Below are 20,629 nucleotides of genomic sequence, written 5' to 3'. Positions count from 1 at the left end.
ATATCCAGTTAGTGCTCAATAGAGGTTGAGGGCTAACTGGACCCTTAAATAGCCACCTGATAGTAATGAATATTCAAATATGGTAAGGTTTCCAAATGGGAAATTCCAACCTCTTTTTGGTTGCGGGGCACTCATGGGATGTGGGAATCCATTTAAAAATAACTCCTTGTTCAACTCAAGAAGTGAAAGAAAATACTTAAGACAGAAGCTGTTAGAGGCAAGAGAAGTGGCATTCATAGAAGCAGAGAGCCTTGAAATCCATCTGGTGAGTATTTCCAAATATAGGGTATAATATGCAATGATGACAGGCATACCATCATTATGAAAATACAATTAGTTCATGGATTCTGGAAGCAGAAGAAAAGGATGATTTAGACAGGGGACCCTTCATTTTCCTTACTCACGATAGTTCCACTGTGTCTGTGTAGGAACCAAATAGACCTGCCCTCGGTCACTCATGTATATGAGTTGGGGAGTTCTCAGCTGGGGCAGATAAACTAGAATCAGTACCTGGAAAGCTTTTCCAAAGTACGCATGCCAGGCTCTCAGGTTCACCCCTTTCATGATTCGATAGATTTTCATTGGGATGGGGCCAGCCATTCTGGTGCATAATCCTTCAGGTCATTCCTTACCCCCAATGTAAAAACTGATGTTGGCAATGAATCTCAGTAAAGACACATACCACCTCAAGGAGGTTAGGTGTGCCAGGGGGTGGGAGAAGCCCTTGGGCCTGTCAAAACCACAGACTCACCTGTGTGCTTGGTCATGTGATACTTGAGCTGATTGACCCACTTGCACTTATAGCCACACTCAGGGCACAGATACTTCCGTTCCTCCTTGTGGATCCGCATATGGTACTAGAAAAGGGAAGAAAAGAATATACTCAGATAAAGCACACTCCTTGGTACACACTGGATGTGGAAGTAGGGATGAGCAGTCAGAGAAAGTATTGGCAGATAACCCTGTTCCTTGCTACCAGCCTATCCATACTTGCACTGCTAATCTGGACCCCAGTCTGGTCATTTGGATACCATCTCAACCCATTCAGCCTTCCCTTATATCTGTCCTGAACTGAGTTTGAAAATCTGCTCTGCCACTTACTGGTTGAGTCCTTGGGTGACCTAATCCCTAAATCTATAAAATGGGGATTAGTCAAATGGAATGGAAAGAAACTTCCTCAACATGATAAAGGACCTACAGGAAAAACCCACAACTAACATTATACTCAATGGTGAAAGACTAAAAGCTTTCCCTCTAAGATCAGACACAAGACAAGGATGCCCATTGTCACCACTGTTATTCAACACTGTACTGGAGGGAAGCGGATGTGGCTCAACTGATAGAGTGTTCCCCTACCATATAGGAGGTCCAGGGTTCAAACCCAGGGCCTCCTGGCCCGTGTAGTGAGTTGGCCCACATGCACTGCTGCCACGCACAAGGAGTGCTGTGCCACGCAGGGGTGTCCCTCACGTAGGGGAGCCCCACACGCAAGGAGTGTACCCTGCAAGGAGAGCCGCCCCGCGCGAGAAAAGCACAGCCTGCCCAGGAGTGGTGCCACACACACGGACAGCTGACACAGCAAGATGATGCAACAAAAAGAGACATAGGTTCCCGGTGCTACCAAGAACGCAAACAGGCACAGAAGAACACACAGCGAATGGATACAAGAGAGCAGACAGACAATGGGGTGGAGTGGGGGGTGGGGAATAAATAAAACAAATTAAAAAAAAAAAAAACCATTGTACTGGAAGTTCTAGCCAGATCAATTAAGCCAAAAAAAAAGATGATACAAAATCTGGAAAAATCCACATCAAAGCTACTAGAGCTAATAAATGTATTCAGCAAAATGGCATGGTACAAGATCAACATGCAATAATCAGATAATTAATGAACCATCTGAAGAGGAAATCAAGAAAAAATTCATTTATGATAGCAACAAAAAGAATCAAATATCTAAGGAAGAAATTTAATGAAAGATGTAAAGGATGTGTACAAAGAAAATTACAAAATAATATTGCTAAAAGAAATCAAAGAAGACATAAATAAATAAAAGGACATTCTATGCTCATGATTCGGAAGATCAAATATCATTATGATGTCAACTATATCCAAAGAGATGTACAGATTCAATGCAATCCCAATCAAAATTCTAATAGCTTTTTTTGCAGCAATGGAAAAGTCAATCATTAAATTTATATATAGAATATATATATATAGAATATATATATATATAGAATAGTTAAAACCTTATCCTGAAAAAGAATGAAATTGGAGGACTCACGCTTCACAATTTAAAAATTTATTACAGGGAGCTCAGTGGTTAAGTGCCTACTTCCCATGTATGAGGTCCTGGGTTAATTCCCGGTACCTCCTATAAAAAATTATTATTATTTAGAAAATTTTTAATTTATTTCTCTCCCTCCACCCCCAGTTGTCTGCTCTGTGTCCATTCGCTGTGTGTGTGTACTTCTGTGTCCACTTGCATTCTCAGCAGCACTGGGAATCTGTGTCTCTTTTTGTTGCGTCACCTTGCTGCGTCAGCTCTCCCTGTGTGCAGTGCCACTCCTGTTTTGCTTATTTGTTTTTGTTTTTCAGGAGGTACTGGGAACGAAACCCAGGACCTCTCACATGGGAGATGGGCTTTCAACCACTTGAGCCACATCCACTCCCAATGGTCAACTGATTTTTTTTTAATGATTTATTTATTTCTCCCCATCCCCTCATTGTTTTGCATTTGCTGTGTTCTGGTCTTCTTTTTAGGAGGCATGGGGAACTGAACCTGGGACCTCAGAGGTGGGAGGGAAGCATCTAATCACCTGAGCTATCTCCCATTCCTGCTTTGTTATGTCTCTCATTGCATCATCTTGTTATGCCAGTTCACCATCCTGCTTGTCCTCTTTTAGGAGGCACCAAGAACCTCTGCTCCCTACTTTGTTGAACCTCTCATTATGTTTTTCTTCTTGTCTCTTCTTGAGTCAGCTTGCCATGCCCACCCATCACGCCAGTTCACTGTTTTCCCTAGGAGGCACTGGGAACTGAAACACAGACCTCCCATGTTGTAGGCGGGAGCCCAACAGCCTGAGCCACATCCGTTTCCCCTACTTGATTTTTGACAGATGTGCCAAGTCTAATACACGCAATGCAGGAAGAATAGTCTCTTCAACAAATGGTACTGGAAAATGGACTATCCCTATGCAAAAGAATGAAAGTGGACTCCTATCTCATACCATATAGAAAAATAAACTCAATATGGATCAAAGACTTAAATATAAGAATCAGGATTTCATCAAAATTAAAAACTTTTGTGTCAGAGAACTTTAACATGAAACAACCAACAGGGGAAAATATTTGTAAGTCACATACCCAATGAAGTTTTCATATATAGAATATATAAAGAAATCTACAACTTAACAAGAAAAATAACCCAATTAAAAAATGAGCAAGGGGAGGCAGATGTGGCTCATGTGATTGGGCTCCCATCTACCATATGGGAGGTCCCAGGTTCCATTCTTGGGGCCTCCCAGTGAAGGTAAGCTGGTTGCACGGTTGGGGAGAGGTGACAGCAGACAGTGAGCACAAACAACAAGGGGGGGAGAGAATAGATAAATGAAATAAAATAAATCTTAAAAAAAAAAGAGGGAAGTGGATTTGGCCCAAAAGATAGAGAGTCAGCCTACCACATGGAAGGTCCAAGGTTCAAACCCAGGGCCTCCTGACCTGTGAGATGAGCTGGCCCACATGCAGTGCTGATGCGCACAAGGAGTGCCATCCCTCACAGGGGTGTCCCCCGCATAGGAGAGCCCCACGCGCAAGGAGTGCACCCCATAAGGAGAGCCGTCCAGCGCAAAAAAAGTGCGCCTGCCCAGGAAAGGCGCCGCACAGAGAGCTGATGCAGCAAGATGACACAACAAAAAGAGACACAGATTCCAGGTGCTGCTGACAAGAATACACGCGGACACAGAAGAACATGCAGCAAATGGACACAGAGAGCAGACAACTGGGGGCAGGGGGGAGAAGGGGAGAGGGAAAAAAAATGAGCAGGGGAGCAGATGTGGCTCCGTGATTGAGTGCCTGCTTCCCATGTATGAGGTCCCAGGTTCAATTCCCAGTACCTCCTGAAAAAAAAAGATTAAAAAAAATGAGCTAAAGACTTGAATAGACTTTTCTGCAAAGAAGATATACAAATGGCCAAACAGCACCCAAATCACAATTAGATGCCATTTCATACCCACTACAGTGGCTATTGTTTAGAAAATGGAAAAGAACAAGTGTGGAGAGAATGTGGAGAAATAAGAACATTAATCCATTTTTGGTGGGTTTGTAAAATGATATAGCCACTGTGGAAGTGTTTGATGGTTCCTCAGAAAGTTAAGTATAGAATTATTATATAAACTGTTAATACCACATCTAGGTATATACCCCCCAAAATTTAAAGCATGAAGAGATATTTACACACCAATGTTCATAGCAGCATTATTCATAACTACCTAAATTAGAAGCAACTCAAGTGTTCATCAACAGATGAATGGATAAACAAAATGTGATATACATATTTTCAATGAAATATTACTTAGCCATAAAGAGGACTGTAACATGGATGAACCATGAAGATGTCATATTGAGTGAAATAAGCCAGAGGCAGGACAAACTTTGTATGATCTCACAGATATGAGATAATTAAAAAGCAAAATCATAGAGTCTGAGACTATAATAGAAGTTATCAGGGGTAGGTGTCAATTGCACCACCTCAGTTCCTGGTCTCTGCTGTGCTTCACCTTGACTCTCCCCTTTGTCTCTCTTTGGCTGCATCATCATTTTGCAGCGTGACTCACTTGCACAGGCACTGGCTTACTGCGCGGATACTCAGCTTGCTGTCCAGGCACTCAGCTTGCCATGCGGGCACTGGCTCGCCACACAGACATGCTTTTCTCTTCTTTTTTACTAGGAAGCCCCAGGGATCAAACCTGGGTCCTCCCATATGGTAGGCAGAGGCCTTATCACTGGAGCCACATCTGCTTCCCATAATAATATTGTTTTATCAATTATAACAAATTTACCACACTAATGCAAAATCTTAGTAGGGAAAACTGTGTGTATGGGGAGGGTATATGGGAACTCTATTTTCTGCATGATTTTTCTGTAAACCTACACCTTCTTTAATAATAATAAAAAAGCATATCTTGTGCTTTTGAAAGGATTAAAATTACAGTGGTTGGCAGGAAGTGCTCAATAAATGCTAGCTACTATCATTATCCAGATTATCCCCAACCTATTACATGCCTTTATCACGTGCCAATCATGAATTACGAAATTGTATCTTTGCAGCAACCCTATCAATTGGGTAAGCATTATCCTTTTTTTTTTTAATCTCTCTTGTTACAGATGAAGAATCTGAGGTTTGGAAAACTTAAGAAACTTGGCTAGAGATCATACATCTAACATTTGGAAGAGTCGACATAAGAGAACCCAATTAGTTGAGGAGCCTACACTCCTCCACTACCTGCCCCCATGGTCCCTGACCTTACCTTGAGGCGAGAGGGGTCAGCACAGGCATAGGGACAGAGGTGACAGCGGTAGGGCTTTTCCCCAGTGTGGATGCGGCTGTGCCAGGTGATCTTCTGGCGGTTCTTGGTGCTATAAGCACAGTCAGTACACTTGTATAGCCGGGTTCCCCCATGCCCTTTCACATGGTGATCTAACACCAGCTGATGGCGACATGCAAAGTCACAAAAGGGGCAGTGCAGAGGAGGCTGACCAGAATCCCCATCTGAGGCCACTGCTGCTGCTGCTGTGTCCTCATGTTGCTCCAGGTAGTGCTTCACCAGGCCCACCCGTTCCCGAGCAGCGAAGTCACAGAGTTGGCAGCGGTGGCTAAAATGTTGCTGCCTCCGGTGCTCATCCAGTGCTGGCCGGGTAGGGAAGGCCTCCTGGCAGGCCCCACACTCAAGTCGTGGATGTTGTTTACGAGTGTGTCCTCGCAGGCTGGCAGGGCTGGGGCACAGCAACCCACAGCGGGAGCAGTGCAAGGGCCCCTCAGTAGCCTCTGTGGGAGAGCCAGGGGCTGGGGGTGCAGGTTCGGGGTGCCGACGCAGAGCATGCTGCTTGAGTGCGGTCTCTGAGCTGAACTGGGCTTCGCACTGGGGGCAGGCAAAGGCTGGGGTGCCCTGGTGGCAGCTGTTGACATGGCGAGTGATGTCATGGCGGAGGTAACCACTATAGTCACAGAGTGGACAGAAGTGAGTGGGGGTTTTGTCATGCACCCTGAGCCGGTGCAAGCGAAGCTTTGAGTTGGTACCAAATGTCTGGGGGCAGGAACTGCAGGGGATGCGGCCAACACCCGTATGTCGGGACTGGTGTGCCTCCAAACGATACCTCCTGGTTGTGGAAAAGTCACAGAAAGGGCACTGGTGTGGCTTCACCCCTTCGTGTTTTAGCTGACGATGCTGCTGCAGGCACCGGCTCTGTTTACAGGTGAAGCCACAGTCCCCACACTGAAGAGGGGGCCGAGGGCTGCGGGCTGGAGCTGTAGTGGGGTGCCGCCTCTTCTGGTGGAGGCGCAGGGCAGCAGCAGCAGGGGCAGTGAATGGGCAGAGGCCACAGTGCAGCTCTCCAGACTCAAGGGGGCAACCCCGGGCCTGGTGAGTCCTCAGAGCCCGTTCCTGCTGACAGCTAAAGGGGCACGTGGGACAGGAGAAGCGAGCCCCCTTCTGCCTTGGAACCAGAGCTGTGTCCCCACCAACCAGGCTGGACTCTGTACTCCTCTTGCTCAGGGAAGGAGAGTCCCCATTGCTCATAGGGGTCACAATAGGCTGGGTTTGGGGGGCCCCTCTCTTCCCTCCCCGACCACGTCCCCACCGGCAGCCTTCAGTCACGTGAGAGGTAATGGAGGAGAGCCGAGAACAAAGGAATGTGCAAGAGTTGCAGTGAAATTTGCCCTGCTCAAAGTGGAACTTTGCAGAAGTCTCTGTGGGTGGGGAGCTCCCTATAGGAGGGACTGGGGAACCAGAGAGTACGGCAGGAGGCTCCTCTACTTCTGGCTCTCTGGGAAGCTCAGAAGGCACATCTTTTGGGAGCACTATTTCTGCTTCTAATGGTGCAGGTAGGGACGTCCCACCCTTTGTATCTTCTGAGGCCTGGTTGCCTATGGGCGGAGGATGAAGAGGGATGGGTGAATCTGGTCTGGGCAAGCCCTTGTTCTTTCTGAGCTGAACAGGGCACTTCTTCAGCAGGTGGGTGCTAAGGCCACGCTGTTGCTTGAAGCTAGCCCCACACTCAGGGCATAGTAGGGCCTCTCGGCGGCCCTGGCACCCAGTTCTAGAGTGCAGACTCAGGGCCTTCTCCCTGCGGGTAATAAAAGGGCAGTGTGGGCAGCGGAAGGCCCGCCCCTCTCCCTGTATCACTACCATTTGTACCCGCCCCTCCAGCACCAGTGCCTCTGCCTGTTCTTTGTCCTGCCTCCTTAGGGCCTTAAGTAATGACTCTGATTCAGGGAACTGGGGCAAGGATGTGGTCTCAGCAGGTGGAGTTGCCTTTAAGGTTTCCACCCAGCTGTTAGGGGGCTCTTCTGAGGGTGGCACATTTCTGGGCGTCTCAAGTACTGGCTTCTCCAGAATGGGCTCTTCTTCAGCACCCAAGCCAGAAGGCCCAATGCCTTCATAGCTGGGCAGCTCTGTCAAAGCTCCATCTGGTCCTTCCAGTTCTAGGGGACCCGAGGAATCCAGGGCCCTAAACTCCATAGGGGCTGTTTCAGGCATTTCCTCAAGGGGTGGCTCGGCCACAGACTCCAGCTCTACTCCCAGGGTTTCCAGGTGTAATGTGCAGCTGCCCTCATCCACCTCTGCTGGGCTAGGGCTACCAACCAGGTCACCCCGCTGGGAAGCCTCACTGCCATCCTGTCTGCCAGCACCATTTTCCTCATTTGTCTCTGGTGAGGCCTGGTTCAAGCTGGGGTCGACCATGGTCTCCTGATCATGGCCTGGCCCCTCTGACTGACCAGACAGCTGATTTGAGGGCTGTGAGTCTGGTGGGGGTGTCGGGCACTGCCTGGCCCCCTCTGGCTCCTGGCTGGCATAGCGGAGCTGCCAGACCTGGTCCCCAGGCACATAGCCATGGGCCTTGCGCTTGTGGAAGAAGAGGGCAGTGTTGCTGAAGGTGCGGTAGTCGCAGAGGGCACAGCGAAACTCACGGAGGCGAGTATGCTTGCAGTTCTCATGGCTCAGCAGGGCCTGCTTGTGCCGGCTCTGGTAGCTGCAGTAACGGCAGGGGTAGAGTGGGGCTGGTGTGCCGGGATGGTGCTGTGAAGCCATGTGCTTCTGCAGCTCATACTTCCGCTTGCAGGCGAAGGCACACACCTCACACATCAGGGACTTGCCTTGGTGCCGCAGCTTGTGGCTGCTCAGTTGATCAGCCCGGTGACAGCGATAGGAGCACTGGTTGCACTGGTATCTGGCAAGGAAAGCAGGCATGGTAAACAATCGCAATGATAAATCAGTTATAACAACTAAGAATCCCTGAAAAAATCCTTACTATCAGTCAGGCTCTATAGTCAGCATTGTACATGCATCATCTAACTTACTCTTCCCTTCCACTACCCACACAGACTGGGCCACAGGCCCAGAGGCCAGCTGTGACAATGGAACTGAGATGACGGGAGCAGAGAAAGATGTTTAAGTCTTCTCTCTAGGGAGTGGAGAGAGCATGGGCCAGGGAGTTGGATCCAAGAGGAGGCTAGACTGGCACAAAGTTCCTGAGATAGGGATGGGAATATGTGCATACCTGAGGTCTCCTGCATGCTTTCGCATGTGCACGCTGAGGTAGTGCTTCCACTTGGTGACATAGCCACACTCGGTGCACATGTAATCCTTGGCATTGGAGTGGGTCAGCATGTGCTTGGACAGGTAGCTCACATCTCGGCAGGTAAAATCACACAGCTCACACTTGTGAGGTTTCTCACCTTAATGTGGGGTAGGGATGAGAAGGGAGAGAACACAGGTCTGACTTAAATCCTGGGAGCTGACAGATCATTTTCCCCAGAAAGCTTGCCCTGATGCTAGCATCAGAATATTCAATGCTGCTTCATATCCTCTCAGCAAACTACTCCCCTGGCTCCTACACCAATGAAGATGGGAAGGAAGTAAAGACCGAACTTTTCAAAACTAGGTTTAAAGTTCACTCTTGATATTGTTATACAGCCTGCTGGCACTAATGGCCAACTACTCCAGTAGTTGCCCAGTAGTGGCCCAGTTTCTTCCAGTGTTCTGGAAGAGAAGAAGAAAGAAATTAGGCAATAGAACACAGTGGTTAAGAACTCTGATTCTGGAGACTGTCAGAGAATAAAAATATTAATGGCCAACATTTATCCAGTGTTCCCTACATGCCAGGCACTTTGCTGAGCACGTCATCATAAAATGCATCCTCTCACTGAATCCAACACATCCCTATAAGACAGATACTATTATTACCCCCCATTTTACAGATAAGGATATTAAGGCAGAGAAGTCACAAAGCTATGAAATGGTGGTTCAAATTCCAGTTTACCACTTTGCAGCTTTCAACCCCTCTAAGTCTGTTTCCTTATTTCCAAAAAGGCGGAAAGAAAAATAGTGACCTCACATGGTTGTCGTAAAGGGACAGATGCTGGACAATGTATGTTCTGCCATGGCCCACTGGGTGGATGGGGGAGAGTGTAAACTACAATGTAAACCATTATCCATGCGGTGCAGCAGTGCTCCAAAATGTATCCACCAAATGCAATGAATGTCCCAGGATGATGAAAGAGGTTGTTGATGGGGGAGGAGTGGAGTGAGGGAGGGTGGGAAGTATATGGGAACCTCTTATATTTTTTTAATGTAACATTTAAAAAATAATAAAGAGAGAAAAAAAAAAGATTAAATGAGATGTTTCAAGGTCCTCAGTGGTGCCCAGTGAGAACTCAAGGACAAGCTCTCTGTGTAGCTGGCTTGGCACTAAGAGGCTGGGGGGGATGCCCCTTTGCAACCCCTCCCCAGCATCCCTGCCCACCCACACAGCCCCTTTCCCTAGGGTGAAAGGCAAAGAGCGTGATGTTCTGGTTGATTTTCCTACTAGCAGTGTGACCTTGGAACAGTCCACTTAACTTTTCAGAGATTGTTTTCTCATCTTTACCTGCCTTCCTTACAAGGTTGTTATGGATTAAATGGGATAATGCATCTAAAATAACTCTGTAAATTGTAAAGCACTACAGAGATGTAAAGTTTTAGGACATGCCTCAGAAACATGGCGACTTTGTGACTAAAGCATGTGTACAGATGAACTGCACAAATGAACAACAATGGCTTTGCCCCAAGCTGCTTAAAATTGCCCTCTTATCTTTGATGAGATTCTCTGATGTTCTGCCAATTGCTGATGCTTACACAGAGCTCACAAATAGGATGATGCAGGGGCAGGAAGCCTGATTTGGTTGTCATCCAAAGCGTCAGTAATGCTGGTAACCAATTAGTCTTGAGTTGAAACATCTGCAACTTCCAGGTCACTGGCGGTGCCCTGTTTCAATGTCCTGGGTGTCTAAGCTATGGAAAGTCGTAACTTGTATGGACAGTTCAGTCCCCTCACCTCTTCCCTCACAGCACACCCCAAAACTTGAAATACAAAGGAAGGAATCTGTCCTGCTCAGCTTGAGACACGGGGAGGACAGGGGTGGGTCAGGGACTTAAAGGTTAGGCCAACAGCATAGTGGTTAGAATCAGATTGCCTGGATTCAATCCTAGGTTGACCATTTCACTAGCTGAGAGACACTCAACTTAAGTTTCTCCTGAAAAATCAGAATACTAGACTTATCCCTAGGAATACTAGATTGAATGAGAAAATGTATGTAAAGTCCTTCATGTGGTATATGGTACACACTAAAAGCTCATGATCATCATCACCATCATCATTAATATTGCATTATTGTAAAGGTGAAGCCAGCTCACCTGTATGAAGCAGCATGTGTCGGATGAGCACCCTTTTGTGGGCTGTGGCAAAGTTACACTCAGGGCACTGGTGGATCTTCTCATTAGCATGCATCTTGCCCACGTGGTCCTGGTAGGCCACGGGGTTGAAGGTGGCGAAGGGGCAGAAGGTACAGCGCAGTTCTTCACTGCCAGGGTGGCCCTGCTTCTTATGCTTGCGGAACAGGTGCTTGTTGGAGCAGGCAAAGTCACAGTGTGGGCAGTGGAAAGCATAGTGGCTCTTGTGGTGGGCTTCCATGGCCTCGGCTGTGGCAAAGAGCAAGGGGCACGAGTGGTGGCGGCACTCCACAGCCCGCACCCCGTGAGCTTCCTTCAGGTGCTTTACAAAGGCTTTGCGGTCGGGTGTGGCATAGCTGCAGCCCTCCTGAAAGCAGTGAAGAGGCAACGGCTCTGTGGCAGCTGCAGCTGTGTGGCTCTTGAGGTGCTCCTTGAGAGCCTGGCTAAGGCGGAATTCTTTGCGACACACAGGACAGGTGTAGATGTCTGAGTAGAAGTTGGAAATAGCCTCGTGCATGCTGGCCATGTGGCGGTTGAGTGCATTCCTCTCCACTGCACTGTAGTGGCAGAGAGGGCAGCGGTGGGCCTTCTCGCCCAGCTCCCGCAGCAGATGGGTCTTGAGCTTGCTCTTACTGGTGAAGAACTTCTGGCAGTTGGGGCACTGGAGGCTGGGGTCTGGGAAGTGCAGATGCAGGTGCTCCACCAGATGGGTCCGCTTCTTAAAGCAGCGCTTGCACTCTGGACACATGTGGGTCTTGAAGAGGGACTCGGCACCAGAAGCCACATCCCCTGGGAGAGGGAGAAAAGGGTACAAAGATCAAGGGAATAATCAGACAAATGCAGAGAGAATTAAGAGTAAGACTCTTTGATTGGTCAGGGGCTGGCCAGATGATGGGGGAACCCTAATTTGCCCAGACGCAACGAACTCTCAAAGAAGAACTGACACTAGGAACTCAAGTATTCAGAGAGACAAAATCACAGAGGACTTCTCAGACCTTCCTGTGGCCTGTTTGATCTACTTCATCCAGCCACCCAGTATTCCTGAGCTTTTGTTTAGAGCTACTTCAAACAACTGGGCATTCCTGTTCTTCCTGCCCTTGATCTATGGGGTGGGCAGAAGGACCAGCAGGGTTGCTTGGAAGGAAAAGAGCCCAGAGGAAGTGAGGAGAAGGTAAAGGACTCTTACTCCCAAACACAGGCTCACTGGGTTTGAGATAATAGAGAGCTGGTAATAAATACAAGACAATCAGATCTTTCCTGTTCACCAGGCACTAAATGTACTCCCTGTGGGTTGGGTTTCAAATGTTGTTCAAATGGGTAGGAAAACTGGGAATCAAGGATTCAGAAAAAAACCACAGGGGCTCAATGCCAGACAGGACAGGTTGCTGCTCGATCATCAATAACCTCTGGCATCTTTGGGATGCCACCTCAGCAAAAGAGGTTTCTGTCTAAGGAAAACCAGCCGAGGAGAGCAAACTGGGTTCACTACTACCCTGTATTATTAAGAGTCTTTACCCATTCACCATTTTCCCACTTGATATGTCAATGTGGATAGAAAGAACCGAAGGGTCTGAACCAAAGCACAGATGACCTAAATCCTACAGCCTCAATACCAGGCTTTCCACAATCCACTCCTCTCTACCACCAAAAGCCTCAAGCCTAATGTTGTTTTTACCTTCCAACTGTTGAATCCCCTGGTCTTTTTCTACAGCTTTCTGGGAGTCCTTCTGGGTGCCATTCTCCTCTTCTTCCTCCTCTTCAGCTGATTCTTGCCCAGGCAAAGATATATCTGCCCCCTCTGACGGCTTTCCCTCTCCTGAGGGCAGTTTGGGTGCTGGAGATACATAAATGAAGTCTACAAGAGCCAAGGATAGCACTGAATGCTTGTACTTCTCCCTTTACTGGCTGGAAGAATTACACCCCTCCCTATTTAGCCTGAGGAAATCTTAGGTTCAAAGTAAATAAATTTATTGCTTCAAGGCTCAGTTGTCAGCACTGCTCCAGTCTACACTAAATCAAACCTTAGGTAACACCAACCTCAGAGAGTTGGAAGGTAAGTGCTTTGAGGTCATTGCAGGGTCTGAGAGTAGAGAATGAGCAGACTGGACTTCCCTGCTTCAGGTCACCCTGAAGCTAACAATGATTGAAAAGACCCCATTCCCGACCCCAAATTGTTCTACTGAGGAACCCAACTCAGCAATTCAGCGTCACACCTTGCTCCCTTAAATCCATCCCTTCTATTCCCAACAGAGGCAGAAAAGAACATAATGATTCTTCCCCAGGAAAGACAGGTCTTCTCTTCTGGGCACCAGAGCACGACTGAATCTTAAGCAGGCCTCTCCCTATCTGTTTTCTCTATTTCCTCCTGCTCCTTTTTTTTTTTTTTTTTTTTCTTAAATATCAAGAGGCATAAGGATCAGTGAACTACCATCCTTTTTAAAAGTTTCTTTTTAAAAATAACTCAGGCTTCTCCTGCCTGATCCCCCAATCCCAATTGCTCTAATAAGGAGTCTACAGGCATTCATTCAAAAGGGGCTATAGTCACTGATGGGCATTTTTGCTTTTGTGCCTAAAAAATTCTGAAATGGATCAAGATATTGGTTACGTAAATTCAAAGCCACAGTGAAGCCAAAGCACTTCATTCTTAGAGAAAAAGATATTCTCTTATTCATATTTTCTGACTGGTCCAAGGTTTCTAGATGCCTTTCCATGTCATCCAGTATTTCTCTCCTCCTGGACCACTACTCTGGATTCCCTTGTACTCGTGCACATTCATGGCATGAAAACTGCTGCCTCTCCTAAAAGACTGATAGTGGCTGCATTTAAGGCAGGGGACTGATGGACCTGTTGTCTCATACCTGACAATAGCTCCTGGGATGGAAGGCTCTGAATGGCAGAAAGATCCCCTTGTGTCCCAGTTCCATGGCTCCGCTGATGCTGCTCGAAGAGTTTGATGTTGGAGCCCATGAAGCTGCAATGACTGCAGTGGAAAGGGTAATGGGTCTGCCGGTGCAGCTCCATGTCCTGCTGGCTCCCAAAGAGCAAGGGGCAGCCCCGGAAAGAACAGGGCACAGGAACCGCTCTGTGTGTCTGCCTCAGGTGGTGCTGAAGACCCTTGCGATCTTCAGTGGAGAACACACAGCCAGACTCTGGGCAGGAGAAGGTGTTGGGAGTGCCCCGGTGAATCTTGAAGTGGCTCTTCAGGGCCTGGGGCTGGACAAACTCCTGTCTACATACAGGGCATGACAGAGTGCTATTTGATGAGCTCTGGCCTTGCAGAGGGTCAGGAAGGGTAAGGTTGCTGGTAGCTAGCTCTGTAGAGCATGGGGGGCTAGACAGGTCCTGCACAGGCTGTATAAGGGTCTCAGTGCACTGGTGCAGGGCCAGCAGAGTGGGTTCTGCGAAGCTCTGCTCACAGCGCTCACAGAAGTACACCTCCACCACCTTTACCAGGACACCTGCAGGCAAAGGACCGACAGAGAAAGGCATAGAATCAGATGGAATAAGACTCACAGGAGTCTGTTATTATTACTAGTAGAAAAGTTAGGTGAGTATTTTAATATTTGTAGAGTGGAGATAGACTTTAAATCTGGCTCTGCCACCTGGATTATATGCTCCATAGGTCTGAGACAGTTTACCTTGCATTTGTGTTTATATGTCCAGTATCTCCCAAAATACCTGGCACAAAATAGAAGCTTAATAAGTATTTGCTAAATGAATGAACAAACATTAACCAAATCCAGAAAACAATAAGAAAAGATAATATATTTTGCCCAAATAAAAATGAGAAACTTCCAAAAGGAGATATTGACCTAATGAAGCTAAAAGACATATGACAGGGAAGCATTGTGGCTCAATTGATAGAGTGTCTGCCTACCATATGGAGGGTCCAGGGTTCGATACCCAGGGCCTCCTGACCCGTGTGGTGAGCTGGCCCGATGCACAGGGCTGCCGTGCAAAAGGAGTGCCGTGCCACACAGGGGTATCCCTGCGTAGGGGTGCCCCATGTGCAAGGAGTGCGCCCCGCAAGGAGAGTCGTCCCATGCGAAAAAAGCACAGCCTGCCCAAGAGTGGCACCGCACACACAGAGAGCTGACACAGAAAGATGATGCAACAAAAAAAAGTGACTCAGTTTCCTGGTGCCACATGACAAGAATGCCAGCGGACACAGAAGAACATACAGTGAATGGATACAGAGAGCAGACAACAGGGGGAAGGGAAGAAATAAATAAAATAAATCTTAAAAAAAAAAAAAGGCATATGACAAACTGGGGATAATCTCTGCAACACAAAAATTCTATAAAGAGCTTTACAAGCTAATTAAAAAGATGGACCCTCTACAGAATAATGGGCAAAAGCCATAATGTCAAGTCATAGAATACAAATAACCAATAAACAAAAGATATTCAGCCCCATTAATTTCAGAGAAATGCAAATCAAAACAAGAAACTAACCATCTTACCCTCTTTTGGATCAGTAGATTGGTTGCTACTAGGGTTGGCAAGAATATAAGGAAAAAGGCAAAAGCACATACTACTGGTGGGAGTGTAAACTGATAACAACGTTCCGGAGGGCAATTTGTTCTACAATTTGAAAAGTGTAATTCAATTTCTAGGAATTTACCCAACAGGAATACTTTGACAAGTGCACAGGCTCGGGAAGAAGGATATACATCACAGAGTGGTTCATAATAGCAGAACACTGGAAATGACCTCAGTGTCTCCAAACAGAGACTGGTGAATAAATTAAGGTAGGTACATACAATGGAAGGGTAAGCACCCAGGTAGATATACAGACTGGTATTTTTCATTTCAAAAGGGAATAGTCACAATAAATAAGATGGAAAAAGTTACAATAGAGTACCTAAAGTAGAATTTTATAGAAATAAACCTATATGATTATATGCACAGAAGAAAATCTGGAAGAATACATCAAAGTGTTTACAATGATTACCCATGAGTGGTGTAATTACAGATGATTTTTGTCTTCTCTTTATCCTTTTCTGTAATGACTTAAAAAAAAAACACTGAACATGCATTGCCTTTACTCTCTAAACACAATAAAACTATAATTACATTTTTAAAAATAAAGGCAAAAAACAAAGGTGAGAGCAGATAGGCAGAGGACCTAAATGTATGCATCTTTAAAAATGTGATAGGGAAGTGGACTTTGCCCAGTGGTTAGGACTTCCGCCTACCACATGGGAGGTCCGTGGTTCAAACCCCGGGCCTCCTTGACCCTTGTGGAGCTGGCCCATGCGCAGCGCTGATGCGCGCAAGGAGTGCCCTGCCACGCAGGGGTGCCCCCCGCATAGGGGAGCCCCATGCACAAGGAGTGCACCCCATAAGGAGAGCTGCCCAGCGTGAAAGAAACTGCGGCCTGCCCAGGAATGGCACCGCACACACGGAGAGCTGACACAACAAGATGACGCAACAAAAAGAGACACAGATTCCCATGCCACTGACAACAGCAGAAGCAGACAAAAAGAACATGCAGCAAATGGACACAGAGAAGAACCAGGGTGGGTGGGGGAAGGGGAGAGAAATAAATAAATAGAGCATTATCATGGGTGTAATTAACAGCACTGAATCTTGTGTGTGACGATGTTTGAAAGGGCAAGTTTAGGTCATATATGTCACTAGAAGGAAAGCTAGCTGACGAAACATGGGACTGTATAACATAGTGAACCCTAATGTGGACAATGAATGTGATTAATAGTACAAACATAAAAATGTTCTTCCATGAACTAGAACAAATGGATGTCACTTTCACAAGGTGTTACTAATAGGGGGGATATATGGGAAAAAATACACCTAATGCAAACTATGGATCATAATCAACAGTAATATTTTAATATTCTTTCATTAATTTTAACAAATGTACCACAGCAATGCTAAGTGTCACTGGGGAGGATAAGGGGTATGGGTTTTTTTTTCTTTCAGGAGCAATGAAAATGTGATAAAAGCACTATTCTCTGATTATACTGAAAGCCACTGATCATAAACTTTGAAACGAATTGTATGTTGTGAGTAAAACTCCTTTAAAAAAATTATCTTAATTTATACTCTTCATAAGCACTGTAAGAGAATGTCTGTTTATCTACATCCTCACCAATAATAGGTATTTGAGTTTGTGTGCTAGTGAGATTATGAATCCTTCCATTTGGTTACTGACCATTTTTATTTTTTCTTTAGTAGACTGCATGTATGTTTCTTTTCCCCATATATTTAGTGTTTTCTTTTTCTTATTATGGAGCTATTTGAATTTTAAAGGCATTATTTCTTGTATATTGCAAATATTTTTCCCAGGCCCTTTCTTTCTTTTTTGATTTCTTTCACCACACAGAAGTGTAGATATGATCAAACTATCTAGTCTTTCCCCAATTTTTTTTTTTTGGTCACTACACTCCACCACCAAAGGAAGTAGTTGCAAATGTAGCTGGAGGATGGTAATTAAAAAAACCAAGAAGTTTCTGAGAAATAAGAGGTTGAAGACATGGGAAGAATAAAGAATCTTCCCCTTAAGATAAAGAGAAATATTCAACTCCCACTCTTAATATGTCTTGGATGATTTAAAAATGTATGCACGAGAAACTAGGGCAGGGAAATACCAGATTACCTCTGGAAAGCCCTGCCAAGCCCAGAGTGGTGGAGAGAGGATGAGTCTTTTGCCTAATCCCTGACTGCAGTTCCTGGGTAGGAGAGTCAGTAAGGAGAAAAGAATCCCCAAGACTATAACAGTAAGGACAACCTTGAATTGGTACAGGTACAGAATAGTCTTCCTTATTTAATTACTGCCTAGCCGACAAGAAGCCCCATCCAGAGCTCTCATAGGAAATAAGCAGACTTGAACTGCTTGGTTCACAGTTGTATACGACTACTTCACCAGTATTCAATCAACATTCAACAACTGCAGACCAAATTACAACATCTTCAAGTATAAAAATAGGATGCTATCATCATATTTATACAGGAAGATCCAAAATAGCACAGACAGAACCTCAGGACTGCTTGTCCCACTGACTTGCTAGCAATTATTTTTGTACCTGGGGTCTCTCCGGGAACACCTGGACACAGGTTTCCAGATACTGCTTCCACAATGATCTCCATGTTCCCTGTGCCCTCTTCACTTGCTGTGGCCTCTACCAGCAGGCAGCTTGGGTCACTAGGCAGAGGTGTGAGGTTCCCAGAGGGGCAAGGGCTCTGCACAGGCTCTAAGACTCCACGGTCTGGGACAGGTGGGGGGATCAGCAATAGCTCAGGGCATAGTCCATCCATCTCTCTAGTAGTTTTGGCTGCCTGTGAGTCCAATAAGGGGTCTGTCATCACCACTGATTTGGGTGCTGTGGCCTCTTGAGTACTGCTAAGCTACCTGGAAGAAAAACAAAACAAAACAGAGTTAGAGCTCTCATTTTCTTCCCAGTTGATATGGGTGCACAGCCCAGGGTCCATCCACTTAGGTAGCAAGCTGCACCTTATTAACCTAAAGAAAGATTTTCTTTTGATTATTATGTTTAGGAAAAAAAAAGTATAAAAATGATAATAATCAGAGCCAATATTAGGAAAGAACCAACAGATACTGGCCAAGATACTAAAGACAGTATAATAGGTTTTGTTTTTGCTCTGCTACCACTTAGCTAAGTGACCTTGGGCAAATCATTATTAAGCAATTTGGTTCTCAATTTTCTTATCTGGGCAGGGCCAAAGGATCTCAGAGGTACCTTTCCCTCTTAACATTTTATGATATCACTGTTCCTTAGCATGGCCATAAGGCCCTTTGTGATCTGGCCCCTGATGACCTCTCAAGGCTCCTCTTCTACCTCTTCCTTCACCAGATCTCTGAACCAGCCATACCAAATGATCTGCCCTTCCCCAGTCTCTGCACATTCTCTTTTGCTTCCACACCCTTGCCCAAGCTTTCCTCTTGGCCTGATATACCTTTCCCCTTCTTGATCTCTCTGTCTGCCTAACCAACTCCAAACTATCCTTTAAGAACTGGCACAAACATCACTTTCAATATATGAAGGTTTCCCAATACCCTTACACTAAATTTCTCTCTTCTGTGGTCCAAGAGGCACTTCGTGCACAGTCCTATTAGAGACCGTACCACATAGAGCTGCTGTTTACCCACCTGTCTTCGTTTTAGACTCTGAGCTCTTACAGTTGAGCTTATTAACATTATCACCTCACTTAACAGAAACCACTAACCTATTCAAGTCAGACAAATAAAGGAATTCTAGTGAAGAACTAACTGTAGGCACAGGAGACACATGCAAGCGAAGTTTGGTATCTTAGTAACCACACAGTTCTTCACTTATAAAGTAACACATCTTGAGAAATTTCAAAGTCAATGACTAGAGAATGGCATCAAATTGACCACTGGAACACATCTGAGAAATGAATGGCAGTTAAATTGCATATCATGCTATACATGGCTAAAATGAGTTTAAGTTAAGTAATTAATAACTATTATGAGTAATGACAGTAATCACTTCAGGAAACTGAATCACAGGAAGGTTCATAACGGCCTAGGGCTAGGAAGAAATCAAGATGCTGGTGAGAAGCAATGTGCATAAAAAAGAAAACAAGACCCTATAATCCGATATTCTCTGTTCTCCAGAATCTTGCCACTCAAAATTTCAGGATTCAGAAGGTGGCCCAGAAGTATACTTTGATGGTCAAAGGGATTCTCTGGAAACCACGGCCTCCACTTACTGAATATTACCTCTGCTCTGGAGAAGTTTCCAGGTCTGGCTCTACAGGGTTACAGGGGGAAGACGAGCAGGATGCGGTGCAATACGGAGAGCCTACATCCAATGGAAAGCAGGGTGAAGTGGGTACGAGAGAAGAGATGAGCTTATTTTGGGGTGAGGAGTATTGCGTAAAAGAAAGGTCATATGAAAGTAGAGAGAAGGCCTGGGGACCAAGATGTGTGTCCACCTGCCTTTGGGCTCTGACTCAGCGGGTGGCCTTGGACAATTACAGTCACCTCCCTCCTCCGGGCCTCAGTTTTCCCATCTGTAAAGTGGAGGCGATGACAGCGTCCACGTAGTCGGGCGAGAGCTGGGATCACAAGAGCCGGCGAATGGGAAATGCGTATTGTAATCTGCAAGGCTTGGGAAGGAGCATCGTCATGGTTATGGTCATGAGGAGACAGCGACTACTCGGGCCGGGTCCAGAGCAATGACGCTGCTGAGGCTCGGGGGAGGCTGGTTGATGCCGCGGGGCTCAGCTCGTCGGCGTGCAGGGTTCAACAACCTCGTCGCGGGGATTCCCACCGCCCAGGCCCATTCTCATCTGCTGGCTCCAGAAACTTTTGCCTCCGGCTGGCTCCACCCGCATCCCCCTCCCAGCTCCCGCCCCGCAGTCACTCACTCACCTCCTGGCCCCGGGCAGGCGGCGGGAGCCGCATCTCTATGGTCTACCAGCGGCCGGAGAGGTCTCAAGGGACGCCCTTTGTGCGACCGCCTCCGGCCCAGCCGCCTCTAGGACAACTGGCGAATTGAGGCCGCTCTCTCTTTTTCTTGTCGGCTGGCGGGCTAGTCTATGGTTTTTTTCTATAGTTCCCGCCCCTTCCCTACCCCGGCCGTGAAAGCCCAAGGAATACCATCGAGAGTTACGAGGCAGAGCGGCAAGTTCCTTCCC

The 20,629-nt window shown here is 46.5% G+C and overlaps 1 protein-coding gene across 2 annotated transcripts in view; it reads right to left on the bottom strand.

Moving 5' to 3' along the window:
* Positions 1–20,629, bottom strand: part of ZNF142 (zinc finger protein 142) — a 21,782-nt gene extending 1,153 nt beyond the window's left edge. The window contains exons 1-8 of one of the 2 annotated variants that reach the window (XM_004469571.5): positions 20,364–20,629; positions 18,031–18,356; positions 13,844–14,443; positions 12,661–12,819; positions 10,950–11,774; positions 8,776–8,953; positions 5,526–8,445; positions 752–857 (exon numbers count right to left, since the gene is read on the bottom strand). In XM_004469571.5, the coding sequence (XP_004469628.1) occupies positions 752–857; positions 5,526–8,445; positions 8,776–8,953; positions 10,950–11,774; positions 12,661–12,819; positions 13,844–14,443; positions 18,031–18,310 (5,068 nt within the window). In that variant the 5' untranslated portion in view covers positions 18,311–18,356; positions 20,364–20,629. Of the gene's footprint in view, positions 1–751; positions 858–5,525; positions 8,446–8,775; positions 8,954–10,949; positions 11,775–12,660; positions 12,841–13,843; positions 14,444–18,030; positions 18,357–20,363 lie in introns of both variants that reach the window. The other variant, XM_004469569.5, reaches the window with a different exon arrangement.

Source organism: Dasypus novemcinctus, chromosome 7 (assembly GCF_030445035.2).
Source record: "Dasypus novemcinctus isolate mDasNov1 chromosome 7, mDasNov1.1.hap2, whole genome shotgun sequence".
Taxonomy (NCBI): Eukaryota; Metazoa; Chordata; class Mammalia; order Cingulata; family Dasypodidae; genus Dasypus; species Dasypus novemcinctus.
This window is presented reverse-complemented; position numbering and strand designations above follow the sequence as displayed.